General features: G+C 41.5%; 2 protein-coding genes across 3 annotated transcripts in view; both read right to left on the bottom strand.

Annotated features, from left to right (window-relative positions):
* Window positions 1-9,384, bottom strand: part of Gprasp1 (G protein-coupled receptor associated sorting protein 1) — a 55,337-nt gene extending 45,953 nt beyond the window's left edge. Inside the window, exons 1-3 of the mRNA XM_051141352.1 lie at window positions 9,298-9,384; window positions 7,058-7,114; window positions 5,351-5,514 (exon numbers count right to left, since the gene is read on the bottom strand). The gene's annotated coding sequence lies outside the window, so the exon portion shown is untranslated. The remainder of the gene's footprint in view (window positions 1-5,350; window positions 5,515-7,057; window positions 7,115-9,297) is intronic.
* Window positions 6,311-9,430, bottom strand: Armcx5 (armadillo repeat containing X-linked 5). 2 transcript variants are annotated; one of them, XM_051141360.1, is made up of 2 exons: window positions 9,298-9,430; window positions 6,311-8,922 (listed from the first exon to the last, which is right to left on the bottom strand). In XM_051141360.1, exon 2 carries the CDS (start codon window positions 8,669-8,671, stop codon window positions 7,019-7,021), a length of 1,653 nt encoding a protein of 550 aa, XP_050997317.1. In that variant the 5' UTR covers window positions 8,672-8,922; window positions 9,298-9,430; the 3' UTR covers window positions 6,311-7,018. The 2 variants fall into 2 exon arrangements, with proteins under 2 accessions (XP_050997317.1, XP_050997318.1); XM_051141361.1 differs by having other exon boundaries at window positions 6,311-8,981; window positions 9,298-9,373.
* Window positions 9,431-17,026: the final 7,596 nt, after the last annotated feature.

The raw sequence follows: 17,026 nt of genomic DNA, 5'->3' as shown, positions 1-17,026 counted from the left end.
ACGCTGCCTCCTTGCCGGTCACCCTGCCTGTGAAGAAACCTGGGACCTCACATTCTCAAGAAGCTGATTCCTCCAGAGAAACAGGTGTCCACTGTCTTGGACCAGAAAGATGCGTTCTTCAGCCTCCCAGTGGCAGAGGTGCCTCAAGGCATCTATGTTTTAAAACGGAGAGACCCACGGGAGATTACAGTGGGCAACTGGACCAGATTACCCTAAGGATTTAAAATCACTACCTGCTGATCCCCTGCCCTTCTGCCAAAGGTTTCCTGGGGCCAGATTTTTCCAACATGTAGATTACCTGCTCCTAGCTTCTACAATTCAATAGATTCTAAAAGGGCCCCTGAGGGACTGCAGGAAGAGTTACAGAGCCAGGACTACAGAAGGCCCACTAAGAAGGCTCAGCTTGGCACATCAGAGGCTACCTATCTTGGCTGCCATCTGAGGGGAGGCAAAGGGAAGCTGCTTCAGAGTAGGGTTGCTGAAATCCTTCAGATCCCAACTCCAAAGGCTAAGAGACAGGTTTGACAGCTCAGAATTGCTGCCTCTGGACAGCAGAGTTTGTGGAAATAGTAAGGCCTCTATACAGGAGCACAACGAGGGAAGGGGTGGGCATAGAACCTCTGATCTGGACTGAGACTAAGCAAAAGACATTTGAGGCTTTGACAACAATTCGGTCTTTGGCTCCAGCCCTAACATGTCAAGATGTCTCAAAGCCCTTTCATCTGTTTATCCCATAAAAGAAAAGACAAAAGACATTTTAACCCAAACTTTGGGGCCAAGAGAATACCCTGTGACACACCTGTCCAAATGATTAAACACTGCAGCCACAGGATGGCGCACCTGTCTAAGAGCTGTGGTGGCTGCTGTTAGTCTAATGGAGAAAAAAAAAAAAAACAACAAAGCAACAAGTTTACTCTGGATTAGCACCCCTAGATGTGGTCGAGGCCCTGTTCTGAGGAACACCTTTGTGACTCACTACCAGTCCCCACTCGTGGACCACCCTTAAGTCTTGCTTGAGAAACCCACCACCTTCATTCCTGCTACCCTCTTGCCTGATGACAACCTAAAGGGGCTCATCCATGACAGTGACAAGATGAAAGATGATGCAACCAGGTACGTGGGAGCTGCAGGAGCTACTTTAACTGAAAAGGTTTGGGCCCAAGTCAGGTAACTCAGCCCAGAGAGCAGAACTCATTGATCTGACCTAGGCCCTCAGCTGGAGAAAAGGAAAGCCCACCACCATATATATGGATCTTGGACACCTCCCCCAAGGCTATTTGGTTTCCCCTATGAATTGTGGTCCTCCGCTACCCAGGTTGACCTAGCTGTCCTACAAACAGCCCTAAGACCAGAGGGGCCTACTGACGTTCTGATGACACACCTCGCTCCAGTACTGCCTGAGGCTCCGTGGTAAAGAAATGGACAGCTCAAATCCATAGGTTGATAGAGGACACCAGAGGGAAAGCTCATTCTCCCAGAGAGAGCTGGCAGGACTCTGGTAACTGACCTTCACCAGGCTACTCCTCTGAGGTCCACAAAACTTTCTGAGTCGCTCAGACCAAGATCTGTTATTCTGAGACTGGGCATACAAAGGAGAATTATGCATGAATTTGGAGGGAAATCTGTTGTTTCTAGGCCTACTGAGCAGGAGTATTTAGAGAAAACCTTCCACAGTTGGGGAAAACTTCAAAAAGAGAAAGAGACAAAGACATAAATCAAGTAATTGGTACCAGCCACTGTTTTCTTGGTCCCCCTGGCTAGCTGCTCTTCTGTCAGCACTGACTGGACCTTGCATTTTCAATCTGAATGGAGAAGTGGCTGGGCCCTGCGTTTTAAACTATGTGGCCAATTATGTGTCAGCTCAGTCAAATTAACTGTCCTGAGGACCAACCACACCTCTTTAGAGCAGGATGAGTCCACGATTTGACTCATTCACTAAGATCTGTGGGAAATGTAACAGGGCCCCAGACCTCAGCAGGCCTCTAGACCTTAGCACAAGTGACTCCATGATGGAAGTGTCACTCAGCCTGTAAAACTCAGCACACAGACAGCACCACCTGCCAAAACTAAAACAAAGGCCCAATCCATCACATTCCACAGTGCTGGGGAAAGTCTCTACAAGTACTAACCTTGCCTTTTGGCTTCTCTGGTTCTACTTCTGGTTAACTAAAGTAGGTTACCCAGGGAGGGCATGGATTTTTGCTTAAAAGCTCACCCTGAAAAGGGCTCAGGGCTATACTGGGATCCCAAGGACCCAATGTAGTTACCAGCTGGCTAATAAAGACTGCATTATCCAAACAATAACATATGGACAAAACTACAGGCCAATATATGCTTGAGCAATACAGATGAAAAATTCCTCATCTAAAGAGCAACAAACTAAATGCTACAGCATATTTTCTAAGACCAAATCAGACTCATTCCACAAATGCAAGATGGTCCAACACATTCAAATTAATAAACTGATACACTACACCAACAAAATGAAGGACTGCAAACCAAATGATCACATCAATGTGGAAAACACATTTGATAAAATTCAACACCCGTTCATAACAGTATGGAACAATTGGTAATATAAAGAAAACACTATGACATAATAAGACCTTTATAATAAGCTGAGAGCTCACATTAAAGTCAAAGGAAACAAGCTGAAAAGACTTCTCTCTAAAACCTAGAACAAGAGAGAGATGATCTCATTGCTGCTAGAAGTCCTAGCAAGAGCAATAAGGAGAAACAAACAAGAACTCATTCTGTTTGAAAAAGAGGTTAAACTGTTATTATTTGGAGATAACATGATATTCTATATGGAATACCCGCCCCAAAAAAACCCACCAAAAACACCTACTAGAATGAGAAAGTACATTCTACGAAGTTGAAAAATGTAAAATTAATGTGCAAAATTTACCTGAAATAAAAAACAAGAAAGCAATTCCATTTGCAACACCTACAAAAGTTAAATATTAAAAATAAATTTAACTAAATATGTGAAAGCTCTCTATAGTGAAATTTATAAAACACTGCTAAAATAAATTGAGAAAGATGTAAAAATATGAGAAGACACCCTGTGTTCATTGATTGGAAGATTCAACAATGTACTAGCAAGAGTAATTTACAAATCTGATTCAATCCCTATAAAAATACTAAAGATGTTTTATATAATGCTAGAAAAATGTAGTAATAAAATCACATGGAACCACAGAAGTCCTGAAGAAACCAACTGCATGCTGAATAAAAGAACAAAATATGGATTACTATATTTCTTGACTTCAAAACTAACTGCAAAGCTAAAGTGATTATTTTTAAATAATATAGTATGACATAAAAAGTATGCATAGTCTAGAAATAGGCCTATGCATTTATAATCAACTGTTTTTCAACAAAGTTGCTAAGAACACATAATGGAGAAATGATAGTCTTTGTAATAAAAAATGCTGGAGGAATTTGATAGCCACAGGCAGAAAAATCTCTTGAAAATTACAAAAATCGACTATTACTTACCAGTTATAAAAAAGCAACTCCAAGTTTTTTAAAGAACTAAATGTAAGACCCAAAACTATGAAACGACTAGAAGAAAACTAAAAAAAAAAATTCTTGAGGACATTGGAACAGATAGGAAATTTTGGACAGGATCATAAAAGCACAAGAAATAAAAGCAAAAAGAAAATGAGGTTATATCAAACTGACATTTCTGCACAGTAAAGGGAACCACAGAGTGCAGAGAAAGTCTACTAAATGGTAGAAATACTTTCTTTTTTTAAAATAATTTTTATTTAATTTTAATTTATGTGCATTGGTTTCAGATCTTGGAGTTACAGACAGTTGTGAGCTGCCATATGGGTGCTGGGAATTGAACCCGGGCCTTTGGAAGAGCAGGCAGTGCTCTTAACCACTGAGCTATCTCTCCAACCCCCTAGAAATACTTTCAATTCATACATCTGGCAAGGGTTCAATATCCAGAGTGTATCAGGAACTGCAAAAAAAAACTCATTAGAAAATTATCCAAATACTATATTTAAAAATTAACAATATACTTGAATAGGCATTTACCAAAAGAAGACAAATGTTCATATGGACAACAGGTACATGAAAAAAATATTCCACCCCATTTACCTTTAGCAATAATTGATTACAAGCACAATGAGATGCCACCTTATACCTATGAGCATAGTTAGTACAAAAAAAAAAAAAGACTAAAAATAAGAGGTGTTGGTAAGAGTGTGGAGAAAAAATATTTTATTTTGTTCATGGGAATCCAAATTAATATACCCATCATGGAAAACAGTAAAGAGGATCCTAAAAATATATAAATAGAACTACCATATGATCTAGGAATTTCACTATTAGGTATACTCCTAAAGGAAATTAAATCAGCATGCTAAGGAGCATGTGTAATCACATACTCAATGCAGTACCATAACTCACAATAGTTAAGATACAGGGAAAAAAAACCAAAAATTGATGGGTGGATAGTTTTAGTTCATATATAGGACAAAATATTATTCAGTCACAAAGCATGCCAGTCTGCCATTCCTAATACAAGGACTGGAACTGGAGATCACTATGTTAAGTGAAATAAACCAGGCACAGAAAGGCAAATGCAGTATCATCTACACATATATGCAGTCTGAAAAGGTTGCTCTCAAAGAAATTGAGAGTAGAATTATTGTTATAAAAGGCTAGGAAGCTTATGGGGGGGAGCTAATAAATGGTCACTAAGTTTCATTAGGAATTAGAAGTTTCGGTATGTTCCTATACAGTAAGGTAACTATACATAACATGAATACACTGTATTTCAAAAACCTAGAAGAAAAGACTGTCAAAGATTTTAGCATCAAGAAGAGGTAAATGTTTGAGGAAATGAATGTGTTTAACCCCATTTGAAAAGTACAAAAACAATACATATACCAAAATAGAGCATGTTAGTCCCTTAAAATATAAATTCATGTTTTTACATATCTCTTTTTAAAAAGAATGCTTAAAAAGTAGAGGAAAATAAGTATTTTAAAGGATGTAGACAAATTCAAGTGATAGGAATGAAAATGGTACATCCAGTGTGAAAATCAGCTTGGCAATTTCTCAAAAGCCAAACAGAATTATCATCACATTGCCAGGCAATTCTACTTCTAAATACATATGCAAAGGAAACTGGGGACCCAAACAGGTGCCTATCCTCCAGTGTTCATTGTCACACTAGTCATAATAGCTCAACTCTGGGAACAACTGAAGTGTACATTAATAGTCGACAGGTCAGAAGCTGTGGGAGATGATTCTGACTCTCAAAATTGCCATGCAGGCAGGAAGACTGATTTCTTGCTTTGATACCAATATATACATATCCCAAACTCACCCTTCTTAGCTGATACTGGAAAATTCCAAGCCATCACCTGATTAAGTGTGTACTCCACAGGGCATTTGAGATATAGAATGTTTCCAAAAGATTTGGTCCGACTGCACTGGGAAGATCTCCACTGAGAGAAGTACCCACAGCTGGTATTATAGGCTAGGGGAGATCTGTGAATTAAAAACAATTATACAGAACTTCAAAAATCTAAAGTTAAGTGGTACATTGCAAGAAAAAAAAAAAAACCAAAACATTACTTCCCCCCAAATTACAAATATGGAAAATTATCCATTTCTATTCCTAGAAATAGGAAAAATAGGTTCACATTTGACTTTCATAGAAACTAAACAAGGATTAGTTGTTAAAACTTGGGATATATTCCAGTGTGCTGATATTTCTTTAGACCTTCCCAGAATACATGGAAAATTTGGAAAAGGTAGTTCGAAAGAAAGATCTCATACACACACACACACACACACACACACACACACACACACACACATTCACACACACACACACACACACACACACACACACACACACACACACACTCACACAAAATTCTTCCACAGGCCATAATCTCTATCAGTCCCAATTCTGGTCAGTAAATTGAGAATAGTAAAGGATTTGGGGAGTAGAGGCAAAAAAAAAAAAAAAAAAAAAAAAAAAAAAAAAAAAAAAAATTAGCAAAAAAACAAAAGCAAAGCACCCGCAAAGTAGACAAGGAGGTGACACTATCAGTTTCTGTAGCTAATCCCAAGCCCTACTCTGAGGCCCAGGGCTGCAGGTATAGAAAGCCTTATTGGAAGTAGTAAATCTGCTAGTCCTGGACAGGGAGGGTGCTAATAAGGATACAGTGTGTTTGTGTCCCTTTAGAAGTGCACTTCCCATTGTCTGTGACTTAAACGAATAGGGTGAAAACAGAAAATCTCCTGGGGATTAAGAATTCTATGGCATCCTCGTGAGCTATCCTAGCCAATGCGAAGGGCTAAAGGGCTAAGTATAAGTTCTTAGAATGACATCAAGGCATCTGTATTCACCTCCTCCGAAGTCTGTTATCACCCACTTCTCCAGAACTGTCTGGATAGAGCACCATTTCTCACTTGAAACCCTGCCATCTACAACCTACATACAGTTAAAAGCACAGCCCTGTCTTCTTGGTTACAGAATGCTTGACTGCATTCCCCGAGCACGCTGAAACTAAAAGCTCTGCCAGTTTATGACCTGTTTGTTTGTACCACCCTCTCCCCACCCTGCGTAAATGGACAGACAGTGATCATGACTGTCTTTACATTGTTCATCTCTGACTATATTTCAACTAAAGAACTGGGACAATGTTTTCATCAGGTTTAGCACACAACTTTATTAAAAACACGTAAACGGAATACGAAAATACACTTATATATCAATATAATGCACAGAAATATATCTTATTTTGGATGAATAGGTTCAGCACTAGGTTACATTACAGAAATACCAAAAATACTTCACTTTATATTGTATATAGCACAATAAAAAACCAGCAAGTGTTCAATCTCTCAAGATGACTTGCATCCATAAAATTGCCTCCCTCAACACAGAGAGCATAAGTATCAAATTTATAACTATAATAAGCAGTAGACTTATATTGGAAAGACAAAAAAGGGTCAAGGCTTTGTGAGAATATACAGCTATTTAGAGTTTGAGTATTAATCGAATAACTTTATCTCTCACATCAGGGTCACTGTGCTCTGCTAGGTCTTGTAGTTTCTGGTCAAACTCTTTTGCCTCCTGGAATATGGAAATAAGTTCCGATTTAGTGAACATTTCCTTGGTAAATAGCTTTGCCCTTTTTTTGAACTGGAAGTTTATATTCTCGAATATCTCAATAATATGAAGAATATTAGCCTTTGATTCATTCTTGTCAAAGTGGGCAATCAGTGACGCCAATACTTCAGCACTGATCAGCTCTCTTGTATTGGCTTGATTTTTTGACAAACACAGAATAACTCTTAAAACCTGAAACTTAATCTTGACACTTCCTTTGTTCAGCAATTTGATGAAATAGCGAACGTAATTGACAATCACGTGGTGATACTCAAACTTCACACTGAGACTCACTAACAATTTCAGCTCTTCTACTTGTACAGAGCAGTTCAAGGGACAACAGAGTATGTCCCTACAGACTTTATTGACATGTGCCTCATTCTCTCTTACTTCTTCAGAGGCGTCAGAGCTGATGGTCACATTTAGATTTTTAGGGTATCTTTTAGCATTTGGATTATTGACAAAATGTTCAATCATAACAGCAATACCAACATCATGAACAATATCTTGAGTAAATGGGTAAGCGGGACTGATGCCCATTATCATCGTAGCTATCTCATGAATAAAAGGATCCCTAGTTAACTTAAGTACGGCAACAAGTTTCTCAAACTCCAAAGGCTCTAAACTAAAGGTGCGGGATTTACAGCGGCAGGTCATTGGATTGGGTCCGTACTTTTCTCTTTCCCGGACTTGGTTTTTTAAATCAGCTAAAGTCTGGATGTAAGGTCCACCATACGGTGGAATCTTGGTCAAAGGTCGAATGCCCAGAGGAGTTTCAATTAAGGTCGCAACCAGAGTCCAGTTCCCTTCAGGAGGTAAAGACTGTTCGGCTTCCTCAACTGGGACTAGGACAATAAACCTGCCCCTTGCCCATGCTGCTGCTTTCTTTTTTAAAGTAAAGTCGAAATTGTCTGTGGGTTCAGGCTCTTCCTCAACCTTAGGTGGGGGCTGATAAACTTGAAGAGGGGTTTCTTCTTTAGGCCAGAACCAGGACCCTACGCTAGGTTCTTCTCCAGTCCAAAACCAAGAACACACATAGTCTTCATCCTCATCAGCGGTGTTGATGACAATACTAGCTTTGTCCCCAGCCATGGATCTGACACAGACCTCTTTCTTTATCTCAGATTTGTGCTGATCATTAGTCTTGGCAGAGCACTTGACAGATGCTCCAATACTAGCATCAACCTTAACTTCAGACTTGGTTACAGTAATGAGCACAGACATAGGCAAAGCACCTGACTTGGTGTGAGGCACGAACCCTGGCTCTGCCAGTTCTGTCATAGCCTGAGCCATGCTTCTCGTATTAGTCTTATCTTTCTTTTTTTTCACTTTCCATGTCACAGTCTCGGGCTCAGTGTAAATCACTGTTTGTGCCCCAGCCTCATTGCCCAATTCTTTTGGTTCTGCCTTAACTGCTTTCTTGGTCTGGCTCTTGGCTTTTCCTTTAGCATTGGCAGGGCTATCGGTTCCAGGTTTCGAGGAGGCCCCGGACTCTTTCCCTTTAGTTGTAGAGCCAATCATGGTTCAAGGTAAAGGCAAAACCAAATCACACGCCTCCTAATCTCCCTCAGCCTTGCCTGAAAGTCAGCCCCAAGTTGGTGTTTTCAGATAAAGTCCAGTGGTCACTCAGCTCCCTTTCCAACTACAGTTTCTGACAATGCTGGGGAAGCACACTCAAGATAAAGAGGGGTAGCTGTGCTTGGGCGCAGGCCTGTGGAGGGTGGTGGTCTTCAGCCACTCCAAGGCCATCAGATCTGTCACTGAAGTTGGACCTACGGGTGGAGGAAGGAAATGGGGCTTTAAGTCTCTTCCAGTTTTCTTTCTCCTCATGCTGATTAGCAGAGAGAGAGAGAGAGAGACAGAGAGACAGAGAGAGAGAGAGAGAGAGAGAGAGATTGATTTAAGTAGGGAACTTCATTGCTCTATGACGAAGAAGGGGTCAGCTAGCAAACTCCTTCCTGCCTCTCACCCACTGTCCAACTCCACACGCTACCAATCATCTTTCCAGTCACTAATAAGGGCAGAGAGAAAAGGACCGCTGGATGGACACGAGAGGGTGCCGCATTTCAAGGCTGCCTCTTGACCTGGGCTAGAGCCAAGCGACTCTTGACTAGTCCATCCTACAGGTCCCCCACATTCATACTAACCTGCACTTAGGTGAAGTAATTCTCTCCTCCTTGCACTGCTTCCATTGGGGGACACCCCGCAGCAGATCTGGCAGACCTGCAGACAGATTGAGAGGACAGAGAAACTAAGCTCTCAGGACTCAGGTCTTGGTCCTTGGCCCTTACTCTTGCCTTTGCAGACAGTCTGTCGAGCTTTTCCCTTCCTGAGTCTCCTCTCCTCCCATTTCCCAGCTTCAAAGCTGTTCCTCCTCCTCCTCCTCCTCCCTTACGGCCCACCATTTTCCTCTTCAGTGACTGTTCTGGTAATTCCCTAGTTGAAAAATAAATAATAACGAAGCATTAGAGCTGGGCAAGGAAGAGGGCATAGAAGGAAGATGTCGGCATCCTGTATCTGTCTCCAAAATACACCAAGACTCCTAAGAGAAGCCATAGGCCAAAGAGGGGTCATTGCTAAACTGATAAAACTGAAGGATATAATTTTCTATTCTCAGCGACCCTTGTCTCTCTATCTTCACACCAACCTGAGAAACGAGACAATTTTCTCTTCATTATTTACTAGTTTCAAGTTGACAACAGTTATACAAACCTAGGAATATGTCCACCAATGGAGGACATCAGTGCTGAGTATTTTAGAAAACAGCACCTAAGGAATAAATGCTTCCTGGACACAGACACTTGTTTGGCAAATAATTCTCTGATTCCCTTTCTTTTGCCACCCTCCCCCCATCTCCATGCTCCTCTGCTATGTTCTTTTTTTTTATGTATGTATTCATTTTTTTCTTTTTTAAAAAATTTTTGTTTTATTAATTTATTCACATTACATCTCAATGTTCTTAAAGCCTGATAATTTCCATGAAGAGACAACTAAATCGTCTCTGCACAGTCAGTCATAGTGGTGTCAATAGGGACGAAATGCCTGACAATAACAGGAAGCTGGGAAAATAATGAAAAGTATCATTTTCTATTTTCTTAGAGGTTCTTATGATTATCCCCCCAACGCGCGCGCGCGCGCGCGCGCGCGCGCGCGCGAACACACACACACACACACACAAACCTATCACAATCTGCAACATAGTTGGGGTAATGGAGGCCATTTCTGGAAGTCTGGCAAAGAGGACATTTAGAAACTGTTCCCGAGCCCTACCTATTACTGGAGTTTTTCTCACTGTAGAGAAATAAGGTCAGTCTTATTTATCTTCTCCCCCTTCCCGTCTGATACCCTGAAACGTGGAGAACTGACACAAGTAACTGTTTGATGGCTCCAAATCAAATGAAAACACAGTAAGATATGGTTAAGTAATGGTCATAGAAGTAACCAGAAAGAACGTTAAACAATCTTCAAATCCAAGACTTAACGTTCCCACATTTACAACCTCTTTGTATGTTCCCTCCCTGATTCTCAAGGCTCCTCAGACAACTGCCTTCACCAGGTGTGGCAGTCTTGCTTCCTCTGACGTACTTACGCCATCTCCCCAGCCATTACATCCATGTCCCTTCCCAAAGACAGTCGGAAGTGAGGCGAGTTTATGGGAACGTAGTTTTAACCCCACCCTACCCGCACCCCTCCCCCGCCCCCCGCGCCGCCAGTCTGTCGTCTCAACACTCCGCCTCCTAAAACCAGGTCACGAATCCCGCACCAATCACGGAGCCTGCATCCACAACCAAAAGCAATGTCGTCCTTTTTCCTAACGTGTTCTGCTTGAGTCCGAGGCTGTTTTCTCATTTGCGTTATCTCCAAAGGTGCCTTGCCATGCAGGAGCCAGGCAAACGCAATGGGCAGGCAGGCACAGGGAGCAGACAATGGCGGCGACTATATTCGGGGGCTTGCCGAGCACTTCGGACTTAGGACATTGCTTTATCAAATGAAGGGTCGTGATTAGCAAATTACTCTCACCTTTTGATATGCTCTCCTCTCTCCAGTTCTTACGGCTTCCCGAGAACCATCACGAAGCGCCTAAACACCCTCGACCTACATCCGCCGGGACGCACTAGGCGTGGCTACGTCATTATGGAAACCCGCAGAGGGAGGAGCTAGAGGTGTTTAAGGAGATCCGGCTTAGGGAAGTGGAGTGATATTACTGCCGCTCTTACAATGCTGCGACGCTACGTTCTGTGGCTGAATTAGGGAAAACAACTCTAAACACCAGGGAGCAGACAGTTACCAAATGTCGATATTAGCTTCCCTCTTAGAAGTGCCTCTCACCAAGCTCACCACGTCTTCCCGTTTCGAAATGCATACATTTTTCACGCTGTGGCGTCAGGAAAAAAAAAAAATGTGGCCTTGCAGGGCGGAAGGATAACAAGGAATTCTAGTGTTTTCCACGTTCGTCACTAAACTCCACAGCCCAAGGAAGTGGGCTGGTTACGTAGGGGAGGAGCCCAAGGAAGTGGGCTGGTTACGTAGGGGAGGAGCCCAAAGTAGAAAAATTGAGGTGGGGGTTCGGGGGAGGGATTCTCAATGCTGAGTTAGGAATAAAAGTTCTAATTTATTCCAAAAAATTCTAAACTGTGCCTTCTACAAGTCGAATCCTCCAGTGATGCACTTGTAAGCGCTTGTTTACATAAAATGTGTGATTTACCGGGCCTAGCCTGTGGGAAACCGCTCTGCTGCCAGATCGTTATCAATCTCTTTCTTTTTCCTGTTGCGATTGCGTGAAATGTTTTGTTCTCATTGCCCGGCATGTTTCTTGTCTTGAAATAGTCTTAGATAACATGAGGTAAGGATATAGGAAAAACTGATGGGAAAAAAGAGGTTAGCTGACTGACTCTGTGCAGATGAGCTGCATCCCCAGGATGAGCTCACCACCTAAAGGTGCAGTGGCCTAGATTTAATCTGGGCGCAGGGAAAACAACTATCTTCTTACTGAAGAGAAGTAATACCACAAATACCTTTGTATCCATGAACTAACACCAGTCCCCGCTCTGTGGATTCCTTCCAGGCTTGTTCCATCATGTTTCTTGCCCCCTCAAATCTGTGATTATATAAACTCTTAGCTTTTGAATTTGGGGCCCCATGTTTGAATTATCTATTTGAAAATAAATGTAATTATAACAAGCCATAGAATGAGAAAGTATTTCTAACGTGTATACCATATTTCCCTAGCAATGTCCCAGCTCAGCAGTCCTATATGCCTCAACTCTAAGCTGAGCTGCCGTATAAGTAGACTATGGTGAAAGGCATTTTTCCTGTTTTAGGGATGCTTATAATTTTGAAATTGCATTCATATATGTAAATGATTTTCCCCTCTGTATTTGAACGATTTCTGAGACTCCCTTAACTCCTCATTCCACAATCTACATTACCAGAAAACCTGATAATAGGCAGTGTGAGGCCCCAGCTGGACCCTTATTCAAGACCCCTGAGGAACACTGAGGGCCCAAAAGCCTTGATCTAGGGGCCAAGCTGACTCCACAAAAGACTTCAGTTACTCTTGGTTCAGAGCAGGCTTGGGCCTCCATTCCTCAGAGGTGGGTTCAGCAGTCACTGGAAATGCTGCAAAAAGTGGACAGCCAATCACAAGTGGCCTAGCCACCTGGCCGGAGTAAGATGACTTATGGCCTGTCTAGAAATTTCCTGCTTTATGATTCACTCATGACCTAGTCAGAGTGGCCTGCTTTTACTCAGCTTGCCTGGGGGTTCTAGTTTAAATGATTACTTAAGGGCTGGAGAGATGGCTCAGAGGTTAAGAGCACTGTCTGCTCTTCCAAAGGTCCTGAGTTCAATTTCCAGCAACCACATGGTGGCTCACAAGCATCTATAATGAGATCTGGTGCCCTCTTCTGGCCTGCAGGGGTATGTGCAAGCAGAACACTGTATAAATAATAAATAAATAAATAAATCTTTTTTAAAATGATTACTTAAAACCCTTTGGATTTTAAAAGCTTGTAAAGAGATCCTGGGAGCTCACCTGGGGTCACCACTGTGTCTAAGTGGTGATCCCAGCATGCTAGATTTCTACAGAATAAATGTTCTTTGTTGCTTGCATACTATTTGAGTCTGGAGTCTTTTCTTCAGTACATCCACGGCCCTAACAGCAGGAGGTTAAATTTTGGAGGGACTGGCCAGCCTATAAGGAACAATAATAGGTGATGATGGTCAGTCCAGACAGATCACCTTCATGACCCAAGAAACAAGATGTAAGATGTAAATATTTTTGGTGGGATGTTCAAAAAAACATAATTGTAAAAATAGGTGGTAATGTTCCTCCAGATGGGCCATATCTGAGGCCTAAAAACAAGAGAGAGAGAGAGAGAGAGAGAGAGAGAGAGAGAGAGAGAGAGAGAGAGAGAGAGAGAATACAAGAATATGAGAATGAGATTCAGAGACTTCTTGGCCAAAGGAGAATATACAGTGTTGCTACCTTTCACCCTAATACATCCTTTAACTTTAAGGTATTCTTAAACTCGTAAACATATACCCACATCTTCAACAGATTTTTTAAAAATTATTTATTTTTATTTTATGTGCATTAGTGTTTTGCCTGCATGTATGTCTGTAAGAGGATGTCAGATCTTGGAGCTACAGACAATTGTGAGCTGCCATGTGGGTGCTGAGAATTGAACCTGGGTCCTTTGGAAGAGCAGTCTTGCTGCTGAGCCATCTCTCTAGCCCTCTAACAGCTTTTGTTCCTAGTCCTTTTCTTGACAAATCCAGGTGAGGATATGGGGGAAAGAATGCTTATCCACTCTTGGTAGACATGTAAATTGGTGAAGCCACTATAGAAATCAGCGTGGAGGTTTCTCAAAAAGCTAAAACCAGAAGTACCATATGACTCACTTATACCAATCCTGGGTACATACCAAAAGAACTCCATATTTCACTACAGAGATATTTGCACAACCATGTTCATTGTGGTTGTACTCACAACAGCTAAGAAATGGAATCAGGCCAGATATGTTCATGGACTATCAATGTTTGTAGAGAGAAATTTTATTCAGCTGTGCAGATAAATTAAAGAACGTAATTTGCAGAACAATGGAAGTAACTAAAAATATACTACATATCCTCTCTCATAGGTGAAACTTAGCTTTGAATGTGTGAATTCGTTTATTTAAATTTGAGGGTCTCCAGAGTCCAGGATGCTAGAGAAAAGCCATTTTAGGGGAAGGGAGAAGACCTTAAGTGAAGTGTGTGTTGGGGGCCATGGAATACTGGGGGTCCAACAATTTAATTGTGGCTTGGAAGGGGGTAGGAGAGAGAAAGAAGCTGTGAGAGAGTGTTAGCCAAAACTATAGTTGCATTTAAAATCCATGTTGAAATCTACTATTTCATAAGCTAATCAAAAATATAACTTTTAAAAGTATTTTAACAAAGATAATCTGTTCAAATGCTTTACAAAGAATACAAACACAAATAATGCTATTAATGGAAGCTATAGATTATTAAGCAAAAAACCCCAGGGACCGGAGAAATGGGCCAATGGTTAAGAGTGGATACTAGTCTTCTGGATGACCTGAGTTCAGTTCCTAGCACCACCTGTCTTGGGAAGCTCACACATGCCAATAACTCCAGCTCCAGAGGAACTGACGCCTCTGGCCTCCACAGGTACCTGCATACACATGCACACATGCATTCATAGACACACACAATTAAAAATATTTTTAAAGTGAAATAAGTAACACCTCCCCCGCCACATATACATCTTCATGCCAGACATTGGATACCTCACTATGAGTTATTGGTCAAAGAAGTCCCAGTGGTTTCCCAAGTAACACAACCATTTTCTATTGCTCTTGGTTATCCACCCGAACAAGAAATTAACCCCCTACTGCTAAAGACATCTGATATTTCGCTATTTTTGTCATATAACCTAAAGGAGTAAGGCTGGCAGTGAACTGATTGCTTCCTACCTGCTGGCTACCTTTCACAGTGCCAGAGGGTGCTTATTCAGGCTACTGGAGAAGAAAAAGTCATCAATGTCAGAAAACATTTACCTGACGTTGCAATAGACAGCTACTTGGGTGATGAATTACTTTGATTGTATTTGAAGCCCATTTCACAGAAGGGAATCCGTGTCTGGCACTATAGCACTGCTCAACACTCCATGGTTAGGAAAGTCACGGGTGCAAGGGAGGAAACTTCTATTGTTGCCTTCCTAAATAAACAGTATTAAGCCGGTTTCTAAATATTTGCAGATTTTATTTTGTTTTTGATTTTGGACAAGAGTCTCGCTGTATAGATCTGTCTGGTTGGCCTGGAACTTGATATGCACACCAGGCTTGGCTGCAAACTCACAGAGCCTTCCTCTCGCTCCAGAGTGCTGGGATTAAAGACATCAACTAACACATCTTCCCTAAATGTTTACATGTACACCCACTGAGTAGTGTTTCTCTCATCCTTTTGTTTAGCTGGGCAGTAGGACTGAACACCTTTAATCCCAGCACCTTGGGAGGCAGAGGCAGGTGGATGTTTGTGAGTTCAAGGCCAGCCTGGTCTACACTGTCTCTAAAAACAAAAAGGAGTAAAAGCAAAGAAGAGACTTCTGTTTGAAGTGAGTGACAATGCAGAGATGTGTAACTGGGTAAAAAGCTGAAAATGACTGACTGTTGACAGCTCATCTCTAAATGTAAAAAGTAAACTATCAGCAGAGTGAGGATACAGCCTTCAGAATTAAAGAAATTATGCTGCCAGCTACATTTTACACAGGGATTAATATTCAGAATACAAAACAAATTTCAAAAATTAAACACACACACACACACACACACACACACACACACACACTTCGTCTTGTAATCACTAGGACTAATACATTGAACAGATAGCCCTCAAAGGATGGAGCACAGACGACCTACAAATATTTGAAAATATGTTCAATATCATTAGCCATCAGAGAAGTGGAAGTTAAAAATTCTTTTGGATTCCTTTTACCCCAGTCAGAATGGTTAACATTAAGAAAATAAATACCGCCCGGCATGGTGACACACGCCTTTAATCCCAGCACTTGGAAGGCAGAGGCCGGCAGATCTCTGAGTTCGAGGCCAGGCAGGTCTACAAAGTACAGGACAGCCAGGGCTAGAAGAGAAACCGTGTCTCAAAAACAACAAGAACAACAACAACAACAACAACAACAACAACAACAAAAACCAAAAAAAGAAAATAAATACCACAAGCGCTGGGAGTAAGGTGGTGGGCGGGGAGTCAGGGGAAGAGCCCTTATACACTGCTGGTGGTAATGTAAAGTACTAAAACCATTTTGGAATGCAGTTGCTCCAAACCCTAAAGGAAGAGCTACTGTATGACCCAGCTATACCACTTCTGGGTCTAGACTGCAAAGGACTCATCAGTACTACCCCTGGAGACGCTTGCACAATGTTTATGGCTGCACTACTCACAATAGCTAGAAAACTGAGCCTGCCTAGATTTTCATTAATAGATTCCTGGGTAAAGAAACTGCAGTACATATACACAGTAGAGTTGTATTCATCTCTAAAGACAAATAAAATCATAATATTTTTGGGAAAATGAGTGGAAGAACAATTTTGGTGATTTTTGTTCTTTGACAGTTTTACACATTTATTTAATAATTAGAGTTATTTCACTCCCCTCCTCATACCCCTCCCTCTCTCACTGAAACCCCTCTTTCCAACAAAAGCATCCTGCTTTCATTTCTTCTTCTTGTGTATGAGCTTTAGTTTTATGTCTTCTTTTCATGGATGACCCACCGAACTTAGTGAATAAAATACCAACCTTTCAACAACCATTAACTGCCAACAGTCTTTCAGGGAGGGGTGGGGCCTCCAGGGCCCC

Source organism: Acomys russatus, chromosome X (assembly GCF_903995435.1).
Source record: "Acomys russatus chromosome X, mAcoRus1.1, whole genome shotgun sequence".
Classification (NCBI taxonomy): Eukaryota; Metazoa; Chordata; class Mammalia; order Rodentia; family Muridae; genus Acomys; species Acomys russatus.
This window is presented reverse-complemented; position numbering and strand designations above follow the sequence as displayed.